The sequence below is a fragment of the Coregonus clupeaformis genome, chromosome 6, assembly GCF_020615455.1.
Source record: "Coregonus clupeaformis isolate EN_2021a chromosome 6, ASM2061545v1, whole genome shotgun sequence".
Classification (NCBI taxonomy): Eukaryota; Metazoa; Chordata; class Actinopteri; order Salmoniformes; family Salmonidae; genus Coregonus; species Coregonus clupeaformis.
The window spans coordinates 27273292-27289524 of record NC_059197.1 but is presented as its reverse complement, the minus strand read 5'-3'; the positions used below and the strand labels follow the sequence as shown (position 1 = coordinate 27289524).

General features: G+C 48.3%; 1 protein-coding gene across 2 annotated transcripts in view; it reads left to right on the top strand.

The window, feature by feature from the left end:
- Positions 1–16233, top strand: part of LOC121567631 (sortilin-related receptor-like) — a 92526-nt gene that overhangs the window by 72531 nt on the left and 3762 nt on the right. The window contains exons 24-46 of one of the 2 annotated variants that reach the window (XM_045219674.1): positions 167–289; positions 515–634; positions 735–860; positions 1064–1174; positions 1491–1622; positions 1962–2093; positions 2216–2350; positions 3028–3180; positions 3787–3957; positions 4303–4431; positions 4741–4867; positions 4998–5167; positions 9371–9483; positions 9765–9866; positions 10001–10067; positions 10461–10543; positions 10635–10725; positions 10886–11076; positions 11602–11721; positions 12019–12183; positions 15194–15368; positions 15746–15852; positions 16023–16215. In XM_045219674.1, coding sequence (XP_045075609.1) covers positions 167–289; positions 515–634; positions 735–860; positions 1064–1174; positions 1491–1622; positions 1962–2093; positions 2216–2350; positions 3028–3180; positions 3787–3957; positions 4303–4431; positions 4741–4867; positions 4998–5167; positions 9371–9483; positions 9765–9866; positions 10001–10067; positions 10461–10543; positions 10635–10725; positions 10886–11076; positions 11602–11721; positions 12019–12183; positions 15194–15368; positions 15746–15852; positions 16023–16215 — 3036 coding nt within the window. Of the gene's footprint in view, positions 1–166; positions 290–514; positions 635–734; positions 861–1063; positions 1175–1490; positions 1623–1961; positions 2094–2215; positions 2351–3027; positions 3181–3783; positions 3958–4302; positions 4432–4740; positions 4868–4997; positions 5168–9370; positions 9484–9764; positions 9867–10000; positions 10068–10460; positions 10544–10634; positions 10726–10885; positions 11077–11601; positions 11722–12018; positions 12184–15193; positions 15369–15745; positions 15853–16022; positions 16216–16233 lie in introns of both variants that reach the window. The other variant, XM_045219670.1, reaches the window with a different exon arrangement.

The following is a 16233-nucleotide window of genomic DNA, read 5'->3' as shown; positions in this document are numbered from 1 at the left end:
CAACAGATAATCTTCAATAGAGCTAGACTAGAGTTTGTTGCTCTCACACTGTTACAATACACTCTGCTTTGGTCTCTGCTGCTATTCTCTCTCTGTCCTTCTGGGCTCAATGTCAACACCCTGTCATTCTGTCTGTCCCTCTGCCCCCCTGTCCGTCCCCCTCCAGCCACCACCTCCTGTGACCCGTCCATCCAGTTCCGCTGTGTGGCGTCCGGCTCCTGCATCCCGCTGGCCTTCAAGTGTGACCACGAGGACGACTGTGGGGACAATAGTGACGAGGAACACTGTGGTACGAGGAAGAGAGAGTGCGTGTGTGTGTGTTTTGTATCCATCCATTCAGTTGTGTGTGTGTGTGTGGGTGTGTGCATGCACACTCACTTCCAAGCATGTTTTTTTACTGACAACGTGTGCTCTATCCTGTATGACTTTTGAGATTGTATATAGCCAAGTGATGCTTCCTCTGATTACTGACTGTGTGTGTGTGTGTGTGTGTGTGTGTGTGTGTGTATCCCAGAGAGTCACCAGTGTGGACCAGGGGAGTTCACGTGTGCGCGGGGCGTGTGTATCCGCGAGGCCTGGCGATGTGACGGAGACAACGACTGCAGGGACTGGTCGGACGAAGCCAACTGTACAGGTGAGATCAGGGCCATTTTCAAAAGGAAAACGCTGTGGAACGTTGCACATATCCTCTGTCTCTCCATCACTCTCACTCTCTCCCTCCCTCCCTGTCTCAGTGGGTCACCATACCTGTGAGGCCAGTAGTTTCCAGTGTCTCACGGGCCACTGTATCCCTAAGCGTTGGGTGTGTGACGGTGATGACGACTGTCAGGACAGCTCTGACGAGGAGCAGGCACATTGTGGTGAGGACACATGCACGCATAGACACAGCCCTCTCTCAGCTTGACACCAACACCCATGATGTTATGTCATTGTTATGACAGTGCTATGACAGTGTTAGTTAGCCTTTATGAAGGACGGTTCAAGCAAAGTGTTACCCAGATTTCTATCTCCAGTCTTTGATAGGATGGCTTGGCACTAACAGATGCTGTGTTGTTGTTGACAGTGGGGGATCGCTGTAATGGCTTCCTGTGTTCCAACGGCACCTGTCTGCCTGCCAGCGCCCACTGCAACGGAGTACAGGACTGCCCAGGGGGTGCCGACGAGCAACACTGTGGTGAGTGACCAACTGAAAGTCGAACCCCGAAACTAGACTGCAAACTATAGAAATTGAATCTCTGGAAAATAGAATCTATTTCTATGCTGCAAACATTGTGTATGCGTTCTGTTGGTGTTGTTTTTCGCCTGCTACCCCAGATGCACTTTGGTATTTCGAAAAACGAAAGCATTTGAGGGCTATTGTCATTGACAGATTTTTGTCATCAATACATTCACCTGAAAATCCTTAAAATGAAATGTTTGTTGAGAATATCTCAGACGTATCCCATTAATAATATAGTAGTACTATGTCTGTGTGTGTCCCCTCCTTGCAGATCCCCTGTGTACGCGGTACATGGATTTTGTGTGTCAGAACCGAGCCCAGTGCCTGTTCCAGTCTCTGGTGTGTGACGGCACCAAACACTGTGAGGACGGATCCGATGAGGACGCCGCCTACGCCAGCTGCTGTGAGTTCTACTCCACTAACCTTCACAGAAAACACTAGAACTTTGCTGATATCTACAGTCACTAAATACATATACAATGATATAGCCCAGGGTTTATTCCTGTGCACGTGACCTAACCTGGGTTGTGTTCATAAGGAATAATCCGGAGCTAAACATTTTAAAACGTGCAACAGAAAAGGAACAAGCATTGCTTATTTGGTTTCACTCCGTTTTCTCCATAAACCAGGAACATGTTTTGGTCGGGTCAGGAAAAACTAAATGAATGTATTGGTACTAGAAAGGCATTGAAATAAGTTGTCATAATTTGTTGTACTGATTGCCACCCGTCACTCCCTCTAGCCACTCACCCTGAGTTTGAGAAGACGTGTGATGCCTACAACTTCCAGTGTGCCAACGGAGTGTGTGTGAGCCTGGGGTGGAAGTGTGACGGCATGAACGACTGTGGGGACTACTCTGACGAAGCCAACTGTGGTGAGTACACACATTGTGTGTGTGCGTGTCACATGCATCAGTTATGTACACACTGCAGCGCTTTATAAATGAAGTGTATCTAGAAATGAGATGATTCCTGAGTGTGTGTGTGAATGTTTCAGGCTCCCCCACTGAGGGGCCAGGCTGCACGCGGGACTTCCAATACGAGTGTCGTAACGGGCGCTGTGTACCCTCCTGGTGGAAGTGTGATGGCGAGAATGACTGTGGAGACTGGTCTGACGAGGCTCAGTGCACTGGTACACTCTCTCTCTGTCTCTCGCTCTCTGTCTCTCTCTCTCTGTCTCTCTCGCTCTCTCTGTCTCTCTCGCTCTCTCTGTCTCTCTCGCTCTCTCTGTCTCGCTCTCTCTCTGTCTCTCGCTCTCTGTCTCTCTCTCTCTCTCTGTCTCTCTCTCTCTCTCTGTCTCTCTGTCTCTCTCTCTCTGTCTCTCTCTGTCTCGCTCTCTCTCTCTGTCTCGCTCTCTCTCTCTCTCGCTCTCTCTGTCTCGCTCTCTCTGTCTCGCTCTCTCTCTGTCTCTCGCTCTCTGTCTCTCGCTCTCTGTCTCTCTCTCTCTGTCTCTCTCTCTCTCTCTCTCTGTCTCTCTCTCTCTGTCTCTCTCTCTCTGTCTCTCTCTCTGTCTCGCTCTCTCTCTCTGTCTGTCTCTCTCTCTCTGTCTCGCTCTCTCTCTGTCTCGCTCTCTCTCTCTGTCTCGCTCTCTCTCGCTCTCTCTGTCTCGCTCTCTCTGTCTCACTCTCTCTGTCTCGCTCTCTCTGTCTCTGTCTCTGTCTCTCTCTCTGTCTCTGTCTCTCTGTCTCTCTCTGTCTGTCTCTCTCATTTTCTTTCTCTCTTACTCTGTCATTCCTACCAGATCTCTATTACCAAACCATTTGAAGTGCTCTGTGTATCCAAACCTCTTCCTCTCTCTTGTTTTCTTAGGAGGAGTCACGCCCCACACCCCTGCCCCAGCTCCGTCCTCCTGCGCCCCTAACCGCTTCCACTGTGGCTCGGGAGCCTGTATAGTCAACACCTGGGTGTGTGACGGCTACGCTGACTGTACTGATGGCAGTGATGAACTGGGCTGTCCCACAGGTGAACCACCGTCTCCATCTACACCAAAGGGCTTGCCACCTTGGCTACACAGCTCAGGATTAGTTGTATAGCTGTATGTAGGTAGGGCCAGGTGGTTATTCCTGACCATGTGACTTGACCAGAAAACACTTTGGAGCTACTTGTCTCCTTTCATTAATCTGCAGTGATTGGAAAATACTTGACAGGTGAAAAGAATATGGTGGAAACGCATCATTAGGCTAGTAAGACAGAGGGTCGCTGTTTTGCTCGCTCGGATGCTTTCTCCGGTGAGATAGTTTCAGACACTTGCGAATCGAAGGAAAGTTGGCGGGTGCACAGTGCACTGTTCGGATGCTGGAATTATTTTTGACGAACGTGCAAAGGTAACCTACTTTTTGAAGTGATTTGTTTGACAATCAGATGAAAACATCATGACTGGTTGTGTTCATGCCACATTAAAAGGTAAAACAATTTTTGCAGTTCAATTACATGTCTTTACTATAAAACCCATTAAAAAACCATGTAGGAAGTCCCATGAAACATGCCTCCTAATGGAAATCAAATGCCCGTCCAACTGATTTGTTCTGGCCCCGGCCCTGTGGTTATGTTTTGTTTCCATGGCAGCAGCCAACGGCACGGCGACACAGGCCCCGTGGCCCACCCTCGCCCCTCCCCTGCCCCCTGGCCGCTGCAGCAGGGGCCAGTTCCTCTGCCGGAAGCCCTCCACCTGCATCCCTGACTGGCAGCGCTGCGACGGCCACCAACACTGCCTGGACGGTTCGGACGAAGCCCATTGTCGTAAGTGTTTTTCACAGAGTGCACAGACGTTGTTGATGACCTATGCTCCTCATGTGGCCACGGGCCTAAGTCAGCCAGTCAGTCAATACACAGACTTCAGTGGAGACTTTCAAACTGGCCAAAAGGGTGCGTCTGAAACACATAGCCAGCTCAGTAACGGTGTTTATTCATAAAATGCACAAAAACAGTTCCATCTTGAGTCAGTACCACAAAAACCCAAGACTAAGACACTGGACCGTTGATGTTTAAATCTGCGTGCCAAGTAAACCTTGAAAGGGGGATGTGATTCTCACACTTCTTTCTCTTCTCCTTTTCTCCTCCCCCTCCCCCCTCTCTGTCTGGTAGCCACGCGAGGGCCTCTGACGTGTGTGAACGGCACGCGCTGCGCTGACGGGGAGGCCTGTGTGCTGGACGGTGAGACATGTGACGGCTTCATGGACTGCTCCGACCACAGTGACGAGGACAACTGCACCAGTGAGTCTTCAGTAGCCAGGAATATGACATCATCACACGCTGCAGGCAATTTGCTGCTTAACAGACATTAACAACAACAGAATTCAAATCTGCCCAAGAATGACTGCACCTATTGGCTCTTGAAACAGACCCACACCGAGCTAATAGAGGCAGTCCTTTCTGTAAGCAGGAAGTGGCCCTGCTGTGTATTGCGATGTCATATTGCTGAGTCTACTTTTAATGAAAATCATGTCACAGCCCCAGTCAGTTTACATAAGAGAAGTCTTAAAGTTTGTATTGGGGGTGGGTTCCTGACCTGTCTCTCTGTAGCCGATTATCTGGTCTACAAGATCCAGAACCTGCAGTGGACGGCAGACTTCTCTGGTGCCATCACCCTCACCTGGTCTAGACCTAAGAACCTGCCCCTGGCCTCCTGCTACTTCCTCATCTACTACAGGTCAGTCACTCAGTCAATCAGTGTGTGTGTATGTGTCTGACTGTGTGTTTGTATATCTGTGTGTGTGTGTGTGTTTGTGTGTGCATGTGTGCGTGCATCTAACTGTCTTGTCTGTCTGTCTGTGTACTAGGCTGGTGGGCACCCAGCAGTGGACCTCCATGGACACACACAGCAACAAGAGCAGCTACACTCTGACGGTGCTGAAGCCAGACACCACGTACCAGGTGAAGGTGCTGACACAGTGTCTCAGCAAGCAGCACAAGACCAACGATGTGTTGACCCTGAGAACACCCGAGGGATGTGAGTAATGTCGGGTGTACACTGCACGACTTTCAAAATCCGAACATCGCTGAGCCTCTCATTAAATGACCGTCTTTCCTTTAGTTTTTTGTCTTTCCAACGTAGTGGTGCGCACACTAAAAGATGTGACACAGACAGGGGATCACACACTACAAGATTCTTCACTTGGTCGTGAGGATTCTCGATACCACGCTGTCTCGCTAAAACGATGATGTGATTGTTAACTTAACTAGAACGAGCTGTGGCACAAAGCAGCCTCATAAACGATATCAGTCAGACGTTCATGCTTACCATAGAGAGTTTAAATACACTACATGGCGAAAAGTATGTGGACACCCGCTCGTCGAACATCTCATTCCAAAATCATGGGCATTAATATGGAGTTGGTAACCCCTTTGCTGCTATAACAGCCTCCACTCTTCTGGGGAGGCTTTCCACTAGATGTTGGAACATTGCTGCAGGGACTTGCTTCCATTCAGCCACAAGAGCATTAGTGAGGTCGGGCACTGATATTGGGCGATTAGGCCTGGCTCGCAGTCTGCGTTCAAATTCATCCCAAAGGTGTTCGATCGGGTTGAGGTCAGGGCTCTGTGCAGGCCAGTCAAGTTCTTCCACACCGATCTCGACAAACCATTTCTGTATGGACCTCGCTTGGTGCACAGGGGTATTGTCATGCTGAAACAGGAAAGCGCCTTCCCCAAACTGTTGCCACAAAGTTGGAAGCACAGAATCGACTAGAATGTAATTGTATGCTGTAGCGTTAAGATTTCCCTTCACTCGAACTAAGGCCTAGCCTGAACCATGAAAAACTGCCCTGGACCATTATTCCTCCTCCACCAAACTTTACAGTTGGCAATATGCATTCATGCAGGTAGCGTTCTCCTGGCATCCGCCAAACCCAGATTTGTCCGTCAGACTGCCAGATGGTGAAGCGTGATTAATCACTCCAGAGTCTAATGGCGACGAGCTTTACACCACTCCAGCCGACGCTTGGCATTGCGCATGGTGACGTTGCTTCCAGAGGCAGTTTGGAACTCGGTAGTGAGTGTTGCAACCGAGGACAGCACTCGGCGGTCCCGTTCTGTGAGCTTGTGTGGCCTACCACTTCGCGGCTGAGCCGTTGTTGCTCCTAGATGTTTCCACTTCACAAATAACAGCACTTACAGTTGACTGGGGCAGCTCTAGCAGGGCAGAAATTTGATGAACTGACTTGTTGGAAAGGTGGCATCCTATGACGTTGCCATGTTAAAAGCCACAGACCACTTCTCAGTTCCTATGCTTCCTGGCTGATGTCTTGGTCACTTTTGAATGCTGGCGGTGCATGAGACGGAGTCTACAACCCACACAAGTGGCTCAGGTAGTGCAGCTCATCCAGGATGGCACATCAATGCGAGCTGTGGCAAGAAGGTTTGCTGTGTCTGTAAGCGTAGTGTCCAGAGCATGGAGGCGCTACCAGGAGACAGGCCAGTACATCAGGAGACGTGGAGGAGGCCGTCGGAGGGCAACAACCCAGCAGCAGGACCGCTACCTCCGCCTTTGTGCAAGGAGGAGCAAGAGGAGCACTGCCAGAGCCCTGCAAAATGACCTCCAGCAGGCCACAAATGTGCATGTGTCTGCTCAAACGGTCAGAAACAGACTCCATGAGGGTGGTATGAGGGCCCAACGTCCACAGGTGGGGGTTGTGCTTACAGCCCAACACCGTGGAGGACGTTTGGCATTTGCCAGAGAACACCAAGATTGGCAAATTCGCCACTGGCGCCCTGTGCTCTTCACAGATGAAAGCAGGTTCACACTGAGCACATGTGACAGAGTCTGGAGACGCCATGGAGAACGTTCTGCTGCCTGCAACATCCTCCAGAATGACCGGTTTGGCGGTGGTCAGTCATGGTGTTGGGGGGGAGACAATGCAAATAGTCCGGGTAGCCATTTGATTAGCTGTTCAGGAGTCTTATGGCTTGGGGGTACAAGCTGTTAAGAAGCCTTTTGGACCTAGACTTGGCGCTCCGGTACCGCTTGCCGTGCGGTAGCAGAGAGATCAGTCTATGACTAGGGTGGCTGGAGTCTTTGTCAATTTTTATGGCCTTCCTCTAACACCGCCTGGTATAGAGGTCCTGGATGGCAGGAAGCTTGGCCCCAGTGATGTACTGGGCCGTACGCACTACCCTCTGTAGTGCCTTGTGGTTGGAGGCCGAGCAGTTGCCATACCAGGCAGTGATGCAACCAGTCAGGATGCTCTCGATGGTGCAGCTGTAGAACTTTTTGAGGATCTGAGTACCCATGCCAAATCCTTTCAGTCTCCTGAGGGGAAATAGGCTTTGTCGTGCCCTCTTCATGACTGTCTTGGTGTGTTTGGACCATGATAGTTTGTTTGTGACGTGGACACCAAGGAACTTGAAGCTCTCAACCTGCTCCACTATAGCCCTGTCGATGAGAACGGGGGCGTGCTCGTCCTTATTTTCCTGTCCACAATCATATCCTTTATCTTGATCACGTTGAGGGAGAGGTTGTTGTCCTGGCACCACACAGCCAGGTCTCTGACCTCCTCTCTATAGGCTCTCTCATCGTTGTCGGTGATCAGGCCTACCACTGTTGTCATCGGCAAACTTAATGATGGTGTTGGAGTCGTGCCTGGCCATGCAGTCATGGGTGAACAGGGAGTACAGGAGGGGACTGAGCACGCACCCCTGAGGGGCCCCCGTGTTGAGGATCAGCATGGCAGATGTGTTGTTACCTACCCTTACCACATGGGGGCGGCCCGTCAGGAAGTCCAGGATCCAGTTGCAGAGGGAGGTGTTTAGTCCCAGGGTCCATAGCTTAGTGATGAGCTTTGAGGGCACTATGGTGTTGAACGCTGAGCTGTAGTCAATGAATAGCATTCTCACGTAGGTGTTCCTCTTGTCCAGGTGGGAAAGGGCAGTGTGGAGTGCAATATAGATTGCATCATCTGTGGATCTGTTGGGGCGGTATGCAAATTGGAGTGGGTCTAGGGTTTCTGGGATAATGGTGTTGATGTGAGCCATGACCAGCCTTTCAAAGCACTTCGTGGCTACAGACATGAGTGCTACGGGGCTGTAGTCATTTAGGCAGGTTACCTTAGTGTTCTTGGGCATAGGAACTATGGTGGTCTGCTTGAAACATGTTGGTTTTACAGACTCAGTCAGGGACATGTTGAAAATGTCAGTGAAGACACTTGCCATTTGGTCAGCGCATGCTCGGTGTACACATTTGGTAATCCGTCTGGCCCTGCGGCCTTGTGAATGTTTACCTGTTTAAAGGTCTTACTCACATCGGCTACGGAGAGTGTGATCACACAGTCGTCCGGAACAGCTGATGCTCTCATGCATGCTTCAGTGTTGCTTGCCTTGAAGTGATTTAGCTCGTCTGGTAGGCTCGTGTCACTGGGCAGCTCATGGCTGTGCTTCCCTTTGTAGTCTGTAATAGTTTGCAAGCCCTGCCACATCCGACGAGCGTCGGAGCCAGCGTAGTACGATTCAATCTTAGTCCTGTATTGACACTTTGCCTGTTTGGTGGTTCGTCGGAGGGCATAGCGGGATTTCTTATAAGCATTCGGGTTAGAGTCCCGCTCCTTAAAGCGGCAGAAGCCATGTAATCCATGGCTTCTGGTTGGGGTATGTACATACATGTTTTTTTTCCTCTGGTTGCACATTTAACATGCTGGTAGAAATGAGGTAAAACAGATTTAAGTTTCCCTGCATTAAAGTCCCCGGCCACTAGGAGCGCCGCCTCTGGATGAGCGTTTTCCTGTTTGCTTATGGCCTTATACAGCACATTTAGTGCAGTCTTTGTGCCAGCATCGGTTTGTGGTGGTAAAAAGACAGCTACGAAAATAGTGTGGTCTACAGCTTATCATGATTTGTCTAAGGGTTGATTTCACACATTGTCTATGTAATTATTGTGGGGGTTTTTCACACCCTAGTTGAATGCACTACTTGTAATTTGCTCTGCTAACTGACAGGCAAAAGGAATAATGCAGTTTTTTCCCCCTGGAACCAGATTAAGCCTACCCCCAGACTGAAAGGCATGCTGAATAGAGAATCTCTATTGAAAGGGTCTTGGAAATACCCCTTAATGTTTATATCACTGTTATATTACTTTTGAAGTTTGTGGCCTGCCTGCAACAGTGTTTTCGTTCTACAAATGGAATATTATCATAGATTGACTGTAATGTAATGTTTGTTGCAGTGCCCGACCCCCCCAGAAACCTTCAGCTGTCATGTGACAACGGAGAGGACGGCACGGTGGAGGCCTCGTGGAGCGCTCCGGACAAAGCCCACGGCCTGATCCGGGAGTACATTGTGAGTTAGCCTGCCCAGACACTCAATGTTGTTTCCTTTGGTAAACCTATTAACCACCTCTCCATTAGTGTCATGTCCTGAGCAGTAGGGCTATAAGAAATGATAGAAACATGCACATCCAATGGCTTTGAGCGGGTGCCTGATATCAAAGTAAATGTTCATCAGCAAAATATGAAAGACTCCACACATTCCAATGTGGGCTTATTATTAACATGAACAATGTTTCAACCCTGTTTTGCCTGGTGTGTGTGTGTGTATGTGGCCATGTGCGTGTGTGACAGGTTGAGTACAGTGAAAAAGGTGTGGAGTGGTTCTCTCAGCGAAGCCCCGGCAACAGTGCGGAGGTCAAAAACCTACAGCCCAGCACTCTGTACAAGTTTAGGGTAAGATACCTGTGTCTTTCATAGCAGCTGCATAGTGACATTTGGCTTCATAACATTAGAACAAGGTAACATGAGCTCTTAGAATTGTTGAGTGGTGAACCTGTCTGATGAGTTCTAAACCTGTGTGTTTTCAGGTGGCAGCAGTGACGGGTCGAGGTATGGGGAACTGGACTGAGGTTAAATCCATCATCCCCAAGAAAGGTATGACAGAATCTTTCATGATCATTGCCTGACAATTTATAATATGGCATGATGATAGTTTGATAAATTTGACAAATTCTCTAATCCAGGGTTTCTTAAACTATGGGTCAAGACCCAAAGTTGGCCCTGGGCATGTGAGAGGTGGGTTGCAAGTTATTAGAATACATCTGTAATCACACGCTATTTATTTTTAGTTTGGGTTGTGGAGATTTGGGTCACCGGAGGATAGTACATTTCTTATTTGGGTCTTGAGCTGTAATCCTTCAGTGCACTTCCTCCTCTTGTTGCATTGTGGAGATTTACAGTGTTCTATCGCCCTCTGCTGGCCACCACTATGTAGTTGGCTTATTTATTGGAGCTGCTGCTTATTGTGTCTGTCTCTCTCTATATCAGCTCTGCCACCTCCCTCAGTTATCACCGATAGCATCACAGAAGACTCGATGAGCCTGTCTTTCAGCTTTAACTCCCAATATGAGGTCAGTTGGTGGCGTCTCTGTGTGAGTAAGTGCTTGTCTATGTATTCTAACTTGTCATATAATTCTACCGTTGTTCCGTGGGTGTGTGCAGGTGAGGCAGTATATGGTGGTGCTGTCCTGGGTGTTTGATGCTCACGTGAAGGAGAGTAGGAACTACACCGTGCGAGGCAGCATACTGAAAGGTACGCACCTTTCTGCCACTAGTGTCCACACATATTCTGACAATAAAATAAGTGTTTTTCAAACACATAACTTCGTCATATACACACACTTCTGTGTTTTACATATCCTAATCCAACTCTGTCTGTCTGTCTGTCTCTGTATCTACCTGTACACTTGAAGCTGCCAACCTGACCACGGGGACCATCTACGAGGTGGCTGTGTGGGCCCACACCAGTGTAGGAGACAGCCCCACAGCCCTGTCCCGCCAGCAGACCAAAGGCACCCAGCCGGAGCCTCCCCTCCTCAAGGCCCGGGCCCTCAACCAGAGCTCTGTGGACTGCAGCTGGACTGTAACCGGCTCCCCCGCACAGGTAACACAGACACAGTATGACAGCTACTGTATTACAGACATGGGTCATGTTCATTAGGTCACGCAACAGAAAACATCATTCAACGTTTTTTGACCGAAAACGAAAATGAGCGTTTCTTATTGGACAAGTTCAGGTTGTCCCTATTCTAGTCTGTTTTCTTCTATTTGGTGCCTAATGAACATGACCCTGGGTTTAAGTAATATCTGTAGTATACTTTGAAATGCTTCAAGCATTTGATTGAGCCTCTCGAGTGCCTGATGGGTGGGGTTTGCACTATTCCATTGGTTCCATTACGCCAGGCAAACTCAATTAAGTGAGTTCCCACAAGCAAAATATAATATGGAATTTCATAGATGAGTCATAATTGATTGGATTTATAAAGCGCTTTTCCAGATGCTCAAAGCTCTTTACATAGTAAGGGGGAACTCGCCTCATCCACCGCTAATGGGAAGCACCCAGCTGGAGTAGTGTGGCTCCCTGTGCAGCCAGTGATGTACTGTGTGGTTGTTGTGTCTGCCTGTACAGGTGTATGGCATCTTCTTTGCCACCTCCTTCTTGGACCTGTACCGCAGCCCTCGCAGTGTGAACACCAGCGCTAGCAGCCGGAACGTCACTGTGGACAGTGATGAGCAGTACCTGTTCCTCGTGAGTTCACCCCCTATTCCTCTTAACCCTGATTCCTCTCTCATTGCCTCAGATACAGAATCAGAAAACTTTATTGACATGCAACACGATTGGCTAGGGATTTTTCTTTGTTGCCCCAGATTCCATTTTGGTCTTAACGGTACTGAACTGTAAAATTATCGACTGCAGAAAATCCACTCACAGTTAACCTATGTGTACATTTTGGTTTCTAAAGAACAATATCTCAATGCGTGTGTGTGTGTGCTTGTGCTTGTGCGTGTGTGTGTGTGCTTGTGCTTGTGCACGTGTGTGTGACAGGTGCGGGCCATCTCTCCCTACCTGGGCCCTCCCTCGGAGTCTGCGGTAGTTAAGATGATTCCCAACGAACGGCTGCCTCCTCGTAACCTGCACAAGGTGCGCGTTGAGAAGACCCAGGCTACGTTGAAGTGGCAGCCTCCCTACGACTCCCCCAGCACCCCTCTGGTACGGCCAACCTCAAGCGTCAGCTCTTTCCGATTCATTTTGTCTGGTTCTTTGGTTAAAGTGAGAACTTTTTTGAAGTAAGTTGAAGCTTAAACTTAAAAACAGACCCAAAGTGTGGATTGCAGTCTCTCCTTGTCCATAGACTTCTTTCAGTGTAAGGAAACTTTATTGTTTGAAAATGTAATTTAATATAGCCTCTCAATCTCACCGCTAGGGCCTTGAACAACAACAAGATGTATAGTATACCTAGGCTACTGATATACAGTGCCTACGGAAAATATTCAGACCTCTTGACTTTTTAAACATATGTTAGGTTACAGTCTTATTCTAAAATTGATTAAATAGATTTTTCCCATCATCAATCTACACACAATACCCCATAATGACAAAGCAAAAACAGGTTTTTAGAAATGTTAGCAAATGTACTAAACATTTATAACTGAAATATCAAATTTACATAAGTATTCAGACCCTTTGCTCAGTACTTTGTTGAAGCACCTTTGGCAGCGATTACAGCCTTGAGTCTTCTTGGGTATGATGCTACAAGCTTGGCACACCTGTATTTGGGGAGTTTCTCCCATTCTTCTCTGCAGATCCTCTCAAGCTCTGTCAGGTTGGATGGGGAGCGTTGCTGCACAGCTATTTTCAGGTCTCTCCAGAGATGTTAGATCGGGTTCAAGTACGGGCTATGGCTGGGCCACTCAAGGACATTCAGAGACTTGTCCCGAATCCACTCTTGCGGTGTCTTGGCTGTGTGCTTAGGGTCGTTGTCCTGTTGGAAGTTGAATCTTCGCCCCAGTCTGAGGTCCTGAGCGCTCTGGCGCAGGTTTTCATCAAGGATCTCTCTGTACTTTGCTCCATTCATTTTTGCCTCGATCCTGACTAGTCTCCCAGTCCCTGCCGCTGAAGAACATCCCCACAGCATGATGCTACCACCACCATGCTTCACCGTAGATTTGGTGCCAGGTTTCCTCCAGACGTGACGCTTAGCATCTAGGCCAAATAGTTAATTATTGGTTTCATCAGACCAGAGAATCTTGTTTCTCATGGTCTGAGAGTCATTTAGTGCCTTTTGGCAAACTCCAAGCGGCTATCATGTGCCTTTTACTGAGGAGTGGCTTCCGTCTGGCCACTCTACCATAAAGGCCTGATTTCTGGAGTGCTGCAGAGATGGTTGTCCTTCTGGAAGGTTCTCCCATCTCCACAGAGGAACTCTAGAGCTCTATCAGAGTGACAATTGGTTTGTTGGTCTCCTCCCTGACCAAGGCCTTTCTCCCCCGATTGCTCAGTTTGGCCGGGCGGCCAGCTCTAGAAAGAGTCTTGGTGGTTCTAAACTTCTTCCATTTAAGAATGGAGGCCACTGTGTTCTTGGGGACCTTCAATGCTGCAGAAATGTTTGGTACTTATCCCCAGATATGTGCCTCGACACAATCCTGTCTCGGAGCTCTACGGACAATTCCTTCGACCTCATGGCTTGGTTTTTGCTCTGACATGCACTGTCAACTGTGGGACCTTATATAGACAGGTGTGTGTGCCTTCCAAATCATGTCCAATCAATTGAATTTACGGACTCCAATCAAGTTGTAGAAACATCTCAAGGATGATCAATGGAAACAGGATGCACCTGAACTCAATTTTGTGTCTCATAGCAAAGGGTCTGAATACTTATGTAAATAAGGTATTTCTGATTTCTAAAAACCTGTTTTCGCTTTGTTATTATGGGGTAATGTGTGTAGATTGCTAAGGATTGTACATTTTTTAAATCCATTTTAGAATAAGGCTGTAACATAACAAAATGTGTAAAAAGTCAAGGGGTCTGAATACTTTCCGAAGGCACTGAACAAAAATATAAACGCAACATGCAAAAATTTCATAGATCTTTCTGAGTTGCAGTTCATATGAGGAAATTAGTCAATTTAAATAAATAAATTAGGCCCTAATCTATGGATTTCACATAACTGGGAATACAGGCATCTGTAGGTCACAGATACCTTAAAAAAATGGGCCTCACAATGGCCCTCGGGATCTGGTCACGGTATTATTGTGCATTCAAATTGCCATCGATAAAACGCAATTGTGTTCGTTTTCAGTAGCTTATGCCTGCCCATACCATAACCCCACCACCGCCATGGGTCACTCTGTTCACAACGTTGACATCAGCGAACAGTTCGCCCACATGATTCCATACACGTGGTCTGCGGTTGTGAGGCCGGTTGGACGTACTGCCAAATTCTCTAAAACGACGTGTAGAGAAATGGTAGAGAAGTTAACATTCAATTCTCTGGCAACAGCTCAGGTGGACATTCCTGACGTCAGCATGCCAATTGCACGCTCCCTCAAAACTTGAGTCAATCAATCAATCAAATGTATTTATCAAGCCCTTTTTACATCAGCAGATGTCACAAAGTGCTATACAGAAACCTGTGTCATGAGTTATCTGTGGCATTGTGTTGTGTGACAAAACTGCACATTTTAGAGTGGCCTTTTATTGTCCCCAGCATAAGGTGCACCTGTGTAATGATCATGCTGTTTAATCAGCTTATTGATATGCCACACCTGTCAGGTGGATGGATTATCTTGGCAAAGGAGAAATGCTCACTAACAGGGATGTAAACAAATTTGTGCACAAAATTTGAGAGAAATAAGCATTTTGTGCATATGGAAAATTTCGGGGATCTTTTATTTCAGCTCATGAAACATGGAACCAACACTTTACATGTTGTGTTTATATTGTGGTTCAGTGTAGTACCATGAACAGTTGTCCCACACAAGGGCGCCTGTAGACCTAACCATCAACTTGTGTGTCCATGGTTGGGTCTCAAATGACACCCTATTCCCTACACCCTATGCACTACTTTTGACTAGGGCTCTGGTTATTAGGGTGCCATTTTGGATGCAACCACGTCTGTTGTTTATTGTTCTTCTGTTGTATTATATTACTGTAAACTGTGTTGAGATTGTTAAATGCACTTTCAATAAAGTTTGATTTGGATGTGTCTGTCCCGTGCAGACGTACGCGGTGCACCTGAAGGACGTGGTGCGTAAGACGGAGAGCAGCTACAAGCTGACCACCCAGAACAACACGGTGGAGTACTGCCTCAAGGGCCTGGAGCCCGGCGGACGCTACAGCGTCACCGTCCGCCTGCGCAACATGAGCAAGGAGGCCAGCTACACGCTCAACACAAGTATGGCCCAGCTTATGTCCCGGGGACGGGCGCGTTCCAGGTCATCTTTATTACAGCCGACGATCAGCAGTTTTCTTTCCCACGATGCCTGGGGAAGAGTTACAACATCTCAGGGGCCATGTTAATGTGATGTAGCGATCTTCTGGCGTGTGCAGCCCGACTGCAATATAGATAGATGACCTGGAACGCGCCCACAACCTGTTATATAGTGGCTGGGGACTAGTCAGGGTTTCTGGAATATTAAAGGAGTTAAAGCTAGAGCACCAACAGATCTGAGGAGACCACATTCAAAACCCGGTGGGGATTGTTCAAACATTAACATAATTGTATGAATGTATGTTGTTAAAGTGTTTTCCTTCTTCTCTGTGTGGACATAGTGCCCCTGCCTGCTCCAGAGGCTCTGAAGATCCTGACGGAGAAAGACCATGTGTTCCTCTTCTGGAAGAGTTTGGTCGTGAAGGAGAGGAGCTTCAATGAGAGCAGGGTGAGGGACACACACACACACACACACAGTTGTCTCTCTCTGTGATGACAGATCTACCCCCCTGTCTTTTATTTCCTCTGATATTCACCATCAATGTCTGTCTGTCTCTGTCTGTCTTTCTCTGTCTGTCTGCACGTTTGTGCACATCCGTGCTCGGTGTCTCTCCGCAGGGCTACGAGGTGCACGTGTACGACAGCCTGTCCAACTCCACCGTGCTCCTGGGTAACACCACGGAGACCTTCTTCCGGATCAGCAGCCTGCTGGCGGGCCACAACTACACCTTCTCCGTCCAGGCCCGCTGCCTGCTCAACGGACAGCTGTGTGGCGAGCCCGCTCTGCTGCTCTATGACCAGCTGGGACAAGGTGAGAGGGGGAGGGGAC